Genomic DNA, 8,939 nt, shown 5'->3' on the forward strand with positions numbered 1-8,939 from the left:
ATTGTTGATATTTGAGTAGTTTTAGTTTAACATCTATGGAGTCTACTTTATGAGAAGTTGCTTTGGGTAGATTATGAATTTTCCTTCTAGAAACTATAAATTTAGAGACCATACATGCGTTGTTTAACAATCAAATCGGTTGGTTGTTAACTTGTTCATTTGACTTGTTAACAATATTACCTACTTGTATTGAGAGTATCATTTTTTTTTCCCGAGGGGAAAGTTAGACACGCCTTAAAGAAACAAGGCACTTTCCTAACTTTTACTTGCATCTCTCAGTGGGAGCTCTCATGAGGGTTGCCTACCCTCAGGGTCACCCAAACATTAACTCTTGCTCCCTCAATCTCGTCAACAATCCCCCCTCAATCTCTTCAATGACCACAAAAATTACCACCTCGTCCACAAACATTATATGATCACCTTATTTTGCACCACCACCACCACCACGGGAAAAGTGTTGCAAATGTTGGAAAAGGGTGAAAGGAGAAGATGCCACGTCTGTAAGGCAATGATGTCACGTCATCGATATCGATAAGTTTCTTTATTCTATTTTCACTGAAAATCAATGATAAATTTGATATGACTGAAAATCGGTCTGAGCAATACAGTACTGAGGATGAGAGTTTGGTCCACATGCAAGCCCAAATGAGGTTCCATACTAAAAACAATTGGCTATAGTAGGAGTAGCTCCTTTAGCTTATATTGTGGTACTTTCTCTCCTCCTTCTCCAATGTGGGACAATTCACATGTATACAACATATATGGGGTTCAACAACCAAAATGTCCACAAAAGACATTTGAATCATGGTTCAAACGTCTTTAGCTTATGTTTGGGATCTTGCCAGGAAAATATCCGGTGACTAAGTTTTGGTGATAGTGGAAAGAAAGAATTGGGGAGTCATGAGGGACAATGTTATCCAAACAAAGCAGTAGCTAGTAAAATTAGGGAGGTAAATAACAACTCACGGGACTACTACGGGAGTATTGATAATATGAATTGTTTGGCAATAAGTTTTTAATGTGCGAATTGGGAAAAAAGAAAGAAAGAAAGAAAGAAAGAAAGTGACAAACACTATTAATGAGGCTAATTGACTTGAACATTAAATGAGTGAATGTGGCATTATCAAATATTTATGAAGTAGTTGAATAATTAAATCGACAAGAGTAAGACATCAAGTGTGTCCTTTTGTTGTTTGTAAATTGTAGTGATAATCTTGGCTTGACTTTTAACATGCTAATTTACTTGTACGCTACAATTGTCATGAAATGCATATATCATCCATGACTCATGAGCTTCTAGTATACTGGTTAAGTAGTATCCCTTCAAAGAGACAAAAGCACCGGTAGTTGACTGGAGAAAACATTGGAAACCAAAATGGGAAGGCGCCGTTGAAGGACCACTTTCAACATTTTCTATGCGTCAAACTTGTTGCAAAATCTCCCATCTTTGATGCGCACAAACAAATTTGTCATTATACATTTACACTTGAATTTTTTTTTTTTTGTTTTTTGTTTTTCAAGTTAAGGAGAAATTTCTTATAAAAAGGAAGAAATTGAAAATTCTCTTTTTTGTAACGGCTAAGAATCAAACCTCTAGGTCAATCTAATTTCTTGTCATTATACATCATGTGGAATTAGCCATTTAGGTATTCATGGGTTGTACTTGTACCGAATACGAACATGTGTTTCTGATCAATTTCTTTAGGATATATTTGTCGAGACACTTATTTGAATCTTAATATCTCTAATTATCAGTAAACACACATTCAAAAAATTGATATTTGAATAATACACTTTGAGATGAATCTAAGTTCTCACATTACTATACTTTTGCTTAAGTAATAATCGCAAGAAATAGTCACAATAATGTATGTGAATAGTATCAAAAAGTTAAAACGGGTAAACATATAAAAACCAGAGGAGAGCACTTAAAAAAACTTAATTTTTGCTAAAAAGTGCTTAAAATGTCCATGTATGTCATAGAGTGTCTAGAACTTGACACAAATGCTTGAGATAAATTGAATTTTTAATTTCAGCATCTAATATATACAAGCTGATCAAACCAAAAGGTCATTATTCTACTCCATTTATATTAAGGTGTTGTTTGGTTGGAAGCTATTTCCCTTGGAAATACAAATTCCTAGGAAATACATTATGGGTGTTGTGTTTGGTTGGAGGGAAATGAGAGAAGCATAGGAAAATACAAATTCCAATGGAAATAGAATTTCCAATGAAACATGGGAAATCACTCACCAAGCCCCCCCCCCCCCCCCCCGGGTGAGTAATTTCCTAGGAAATGCAATTTCCTATGGTGTCAACCAAACAATTTTGTCTAATTCCTAGGAAATTAACAAGGGAAAGAATTTCCCATGAAATGTAAATTTCAAGAGGAAATTACTTCTCATGTGAACCAAACGAGGCCTAAGCTAGTTATTTCTCTATGTATAAAGACCACCATAAAAAAGTCTAGAGAGAGAAAGATTGAGAGAGAGCGCCAAGGTACCTGGTACAAAAATCGAAAAAGAACGTGAAAGTTATATTGTTGAAAATGTGAGGGTACTATGTGAATATTGTGAAATCTCAAGGGTATCTGGTAAAAAAACCAAAAAAAATAAAGACCACAATTCACCAGCTTGGTATATAAAAGTCAAAACGCAAGGAGGGGCTATGAAAAGATTCCTCCAAGCTACAAAGACTAATATTAACCTCCATTTCTAAATAAATGTAACAATTTAACTTTTACAATCGCTGACATACAACTTTGACCATTAATATCTCTAATTATTTATTTGTAAAAGATAAAAAATTTATATTATGAAAATATTTATTGAAACAAATCAACAACATTTTTTATGATCAATTTTGTTTTTATATATTACTCCCTCCGTCCCATAATATAGTGCTCACTTCTCATTTTTCACAAGAATTAAGGAAAATGGAAAGAGTTTTAGGATTTCACAAAAATATATATTTAAGTAAATGTTTATTGGGTATTTTTGTCTTGGTTTATTGGATATTTTTGTCTTGGAATTAGTTTTTTTCATCTTTTTCCTTTAAAATAAAATGAAAAAGCAATAAATATACCTTGGAATGGTGTAAAACAATAAATAGGGGCACATATTTTAAAAGAAAGTAGAGGTATTTTGGAAAGTTATTTAGAAATGAAGGATAATTTAGTCCAAATAAATTGATAAAAAGGAAATAGGCACAACATTTTGGGACACCCAAAGAGGAATGCAAGCACTATATTATGGGACGGAGGGAGTAGTAAAAGAAAACAGTCAAAGTAAGATATGTGAATAGTGCAAAAGTCAAAGTTTTACACTTAGAAATGGAGGAAGTATATAGCTCATTAGCTATATTTAAAAAAAAAAAACACATTTTCTATTAAAACATGTTTCTTCCCACCAAACGTGGTATAAATAGCACCAATCCTTTACATACATAATCAAAATGAGGAAAAAAGAGGGGTGGGGGGAGGAAATAGTAGCTGAAAAACACCCTTTAACAAAACTGTCTCTCTAATTGTCAATGAAAGACAACTGACAAATATAGACAAGTTCAAACCATAACAAAATTGATTCAAGGACCTCCACAAAAAGGAGCACCTTCATCTTTTGATACTCGCAGTCTCGCATGCACTAATAAACATATACCTCTATTGTGTTATATACTTCCAGTGGTAGCTGAAAAACACCCTAAGTTTCAAATCTGTTGCTGAAAATGAGTAGCTAATATTAACTTCTTTACAGTAAATTGCTTTATAAAGTTTAGCAAATAATCTATCTGTACACACAATGGTTACAGATTAAAGGTAATACTGTAATAAATCAAAGATATTGTAGTAAAACTATAAGTATAACAATAACACCAAATATTTTTGTAAAATATAAGTAATAGGAGTGTAATAAGAATTTAATTTTTAAAGTTTTCAGGTAAAATTATACTATTTAAAGTTATACCAAAATAGATTTATAAAAAATAAAGGTTAAAGTTTAATGTCTTTCATCACAAACAAAAAAAAAGGTAAGATGTGTGTGGCCCAATCATTTAGGGACAGAGGAGGGCGTGATTTATCAAACCAACCCACAAGCAAATAGATTGGCATACTCCATATAAACTCTTGTATGAGGCACCAGCAACCAACATACAGTCCTTCAGAAACAAGTTAGCCAGAATTTGCCCTGACATCCTCCTCTTCCTCCTCTTGTATGAGGCACCAGCAACCAATGCTGATGTTTACGTTAAGTTAACCCCCCCCAAAGATCGATTTCTATAGTGAAATCCGAAATCATGAGGTTCCGAGGATCAGTCAACAGACAGTGCAAAACTGTGGAGTGTTGTATACCTAGATCAGAGAGCTCCACAGGGCTCAAATTTCTTGACCATCCTTGGCAACAAAAAAGCTGTAAATGTCACTCAGAATGGCCACAGTACTTGATGTCACTGCTAACGGAATCATTATCCAAGATACTAATCTATCTTTTCTTGTTGCAATGCCGTGGTTGTCTCTGCAATAACACACATTTCCATAAAAATGGTTTCATAAACAGATTAGAACTACAAGACAATTTGTTTGGGTGGGTGGGGTGGGGTGGGGGTGGGGGTGGGGGGACTTCATACTCATAAGATGAAGCTGCTTCTTGCACATAGAAAGCAACTGACGTGTTGGCTAACAGGTTCACAGGCCTCAGTTATTAAGTATTGGGTAGATATCCAAGTATGCCATACATACGCAGAAGTACAAGTCGCAGAACATGGAAACCCTTCTCCTAGAATTGGACATGGATGCAAGAGACAGCCTTCATAGAAGTTATTCTCCATTTTAGAGAACTGTATTTATACATTAATTCCTCAAAACACATCTACAACTAACTTGTTTGCTAATTCTAATTAATAGATATATGCTAGCTGATTCTAATTAATAGAAATATGTTAGCTAATCCCAATAGATACATGTGGATCAAGACAATTAGGTGTCGAGGTGAATATAGAAAATTCAGGTGAGGATTCAGAACCCAAATCTTAGAAATGAGTTTTGAACTAGGTACTTAGATAGAAAAGTCAAAATAGCATCAATCACTAGCCAATATTCTAGTTGCAATATTCCCAATGTTAAGAATAGCGACATCCAAACAAGCTCTTTAATTAAGTACAACTGAAAGGAGAACTACTCACCTGAGGGCAATTGCAGCTGGGAAAATGTATCCAACAGCTATAGTTGCGGTAGCACCTGTGAACTGGAATGCATCCCAGATGCTAGGCACAAAGTTGGCTCCCAGAAATATAAAGCCCATAAGGCACACAGTTAATGAGTAGAATCTCTTATTATCATATGTTATGGGTATGGCATATGGAAAAAGCAGTCCATCCACGTTCAGCCGAAGAGAGTAGAAAACAATGGGGAACACAAGCATCAAGTGGACACCATAACTCACTCTAATAACATCATCTAGCAGTGAGCTATATGGAACCCCAAGGTCTCCATCAAAATTGGCAAGTACATCATCCAGAGTCTGTTCCCCAAACAATAGAAATCCAAAAAAGCTTGTGGCAACATAGACGGAGGAGCACAGTATGAGTGATGTCTTAACAATTGACTTCATCTGGGAAGGGTCTGTAAGCTCGTTCTCAATGGGATGAACTGAAAAGTTAGTAACAAACAGATAAGTTAAGCGTCATACTTGATAACTGGAGTCTGGAAGTACCAATTAATACTATTCCATGATATCTATAAATGACAATAACTGTGAATTACAATTGATTTCTGAGAAATCAAAGCACTGAGCTAGATTTCCTCCATGATATTTTGAAATCAACAATGAATAATGGTCCAGTCAGATGGTTCAGCATCTTACATATTGACTAATATATCAACCATAAGACTAGAGTAGCTTGAGATATTAAGCGTTTGCTACAGACAAATTAACAAAAAAAAAAAACAAGAACTTACAAGCTACAACTTGCCAGATTGATTAAACTGCAGCATGACAAGCTAGAAGGTACTAAGAAAGTTTGGTATAAGATTTGACCCGTCATAAAGGTCCTTTATCCAGGACTATTCTTCAGCCTAAACTACCCTGCATCATCAGGCCAACGAATGACCAGGTTAGCTATATCTACCTTCCTCTAGCTATACATACTATAGTACAGGGTCGTACTTGAGTACACCAATTCTTTGAATGTGGTGCCTTCAACGAGCCTTTTCTGCCTGTGTTGCAGAATTTTGAGGATGGTAAGTTTGTTTTCTTGGGGGTTTGGATATAAAGCCATATCTTTTTAATGGCATATAGATTAATCCAGTCCTATTATTTTACAACTAGCACCAGAGAAACAATGGAGAATTTTCTAATCAAATATAAAACGCAACATCCTCAATAACATGTGATTTCACCAAGCTCTATGACATGGTTATAACAATCTATTGACTAACATGTCTTGACACCACAGAAGTGTACTCTCTGACAAATTGAGAATATCCAAAGTTCAAATGTAAGAACCAGCAACATTGCAGGTTTCACATGTAGTTATGTATCCTAGGTAGAGAGAGAATTAGAGATTGACGACTTACCATTGTGGTGGCAAATATATGCAGTAACTAGAATTGGAATTGTTGTAAAGAGCTTCCAGAATGATGCTTGGTCCACCACTTCTGGAAACAATGAAGGTACTTTTATGGTTCCCTCCAACAACTTTACGATAGCTACTCCTGCCGTAATTGCGACAAATACAATAGCCAAACCCACTGACAACGCTGATGTATACCTCAGTGAATCTAGAAAATCAAGAACAAAAAGAAAAGGACAATTAGAACATCTTAACAATTACTTAGATGTACAATAAGTTCAGCATTTCAACATTAGCATTGTCAAAGGAGTCTTATAGTAGCCATATGAATCAGCTTGATACCCATAACAAGACTCCAGGAAGAAGAGTAATAACAAAAGCCATTTTAAGGTGTTTCATATTATTGTTCTCTCGGATAATTCCCCAAGCTTGCATATTTCCATCGACCAAACAAAATTCAGTTCATTAATCGGGATAAGAAACTATGCTAGTATGCAAATGTATAGGTTCTCTGCAGTTGAAAAGCTTGGCTGATCAATTAAAATACCCAAAACCTCTGAGTTAGCAGAGGCAAATACTCTTCCCATAAGGGCGATAACTCCCATAACCGCATCAGGTAGCCAAAAGCACAGGCATACCCACTAAGTAACAAGTAAGAACTCTTCTCAAAATGTAACAATTTCCACAAGATCACATCATAATGAACATTAGTTGAGGAATTCACAAATTATCTTACTTTGATACTAATACCTGGCTCATAAACGTTTAAAGCCTACACCTAATAATCATGAAGGAAACGTAGTGAGCTAACTACTCAGATGGGTATACTTTAAGCACTTTAAAAGTATGGAACTTTATTTGAAAAGAACCAAACTTTGGCTATCAAATTCAATGTCACTCTTAATACAGTACCTATATGAACTTGGCAATCATGATTCCCATTTGTCCATGTCATGTATCAACTAATAGATAAGATAATGAATATAATATTATAAACTGGGGTGTTAGACACAAAATCTACTTCTAAAAGTTAGACTTTGAAAAATGCCTAAATCAAAACCGTTCTAAACATTTTTTATTAAAAAAAAGTCGTATATTTATATGAAAAGTAATATATAAAAATCCGACCAACATATAACTTGATTATTGGTATATTATCATAGTAATGTTTTTGACTCTCATATACTAATTTATTGATTAAATATACTACTTATATACTGAGCAAAAAACATATAGAACGGTTCTGAATTGGACAAAACTCGTTATACCACGGTAGTTTGTGCTTACCAACACGCTTAAAAGAAATAAGAGGTGCAATGACAAAAAAAGTGGTAAGAAGAAGCAAAGTTGAGCGTGAGGTCCAGCACCAATGCTGTCCAAACCATTCTTCCATCAATCCTCTATGATGTAATCCATTCGACCACGTTCCCGCCAGCACATCTCCTAAAAAATGAGCCACAATAAAGTTAAACAATTACATTTACATACATCGAATCTCGTCTACATCATTTGTTCTTATGGCGCTTTCTATAATAATAATAAAAAAAAAAAGAATGTAATCCGTATTCCTACCAATGATGATCATGTAAACGACAAGCATGCCGAGATTGTTGACAATGATGCAAAATTGGGAGACGGTGCGTCCGAAAACACCGAAAGCATCAGCAGCGACGGAAGAATAAGAAATGGATTTAGAAGCCTTACTGAAACGCAAGATCATATCAATTGAGGATTGAGTTAAGAAAGCGGCGAATATGATAAGAATAACGCCGGGGATAAGACCGAGTTGTTTGAAGGTGGCGGGAAGAGCCATGATTCCGGCACCAACAATGGTGGTGGATAGGTTGAAGACGGCGCCGGAGAATGACGCGCCACCGAAACCTTCGGAGTGTTCGATGGTGTGGTGGTGTTTGTGGTAGTGGTGTTGGTGGTGTTGTTTGTGGGGGAGGAGTGGGGATTTTGGGCTCCGCCGGAATTTACGATCGCCAATTGATGCGGACATTTTTGCGGGGAGTGAAAATTGGGTGACTAATGCCGAGTTTGTGGGAGCAGAGATTTGGCCAATTATTTGAAGCCGGCGTGGAATTTTACTTGGGAATTAACTATTTATGTAAGGCTAGGAAAATCAAAAATGGATGGTTTGAATTTGGACAATGGAATAGAAGTGGGTGAGCGGCGTCAGCCTTAAATCTTAAATGAACCAAGCCAAGCTGCCAAGGGTTAGGAGTGGGACATGGCCCATGGGTAAAACCTTAATCTTAATGTCATGATCTATTTCTTAAATTAATGTTTGGAGGGGTTGAATTTTTTATTATTTATTAATTTAGGTGTCATGATCTTAAGATAGGAAATGGATGAAAAGAAATAGAGCG

General features: G+C 35.6%; 1 protein-coding gene across 1 annotated transcript; it reads right to left on the bottom strand.

The window, feature by feature from the left end:
- Window positions 1-3,380: 3,380 nt before the first annotated feature.
- LOC104901663 (amino acid transporter AVT6A) lies at window positions 3,381-8,733 on the bottom strand. The gene is made up of 5 exons (XM_010689257.4): window positions 8,140-8,733; window positions 7,855-8,010; window positions 6,572-6,775; window positions 5,179-5,644; window positions 3,381-4,511 (listed from the first exon to the last, which is right to left on the bottom strand). The coding sequence occupies exons 1-5, from the start codon at window positions 8,567-8,569 to the stop codon at window positions 4,373-4,375; spliced, it is 1,395 nt and encodes a 464-aa protein (XP_010687559.1). The 5' UTR covers window positions 8,570-8,733; the 3' UTR covers window positions 3,381-4,372.
- Between the last annotated feature and the right edge of the window lie 206 nt (window positions 8,734-8,939).

The sequence above is a fragment of the Beta vulgaris genome, chromosome 1 (genome assembly GCF_026745355.1).
Source record: "Beta vulgaris subsp. vulgaris cultivar EL10 chromosome 1, EL10.2, whole genome shotgun sequence".
In the NCBI taxonomy this organism is placed as follows: Eukaryota; Viridiplantae; Streptophyta; class Magnoliopsida; order Caryophyllales; family Amaranthaceae; genus Beta; species Beta vulgaris.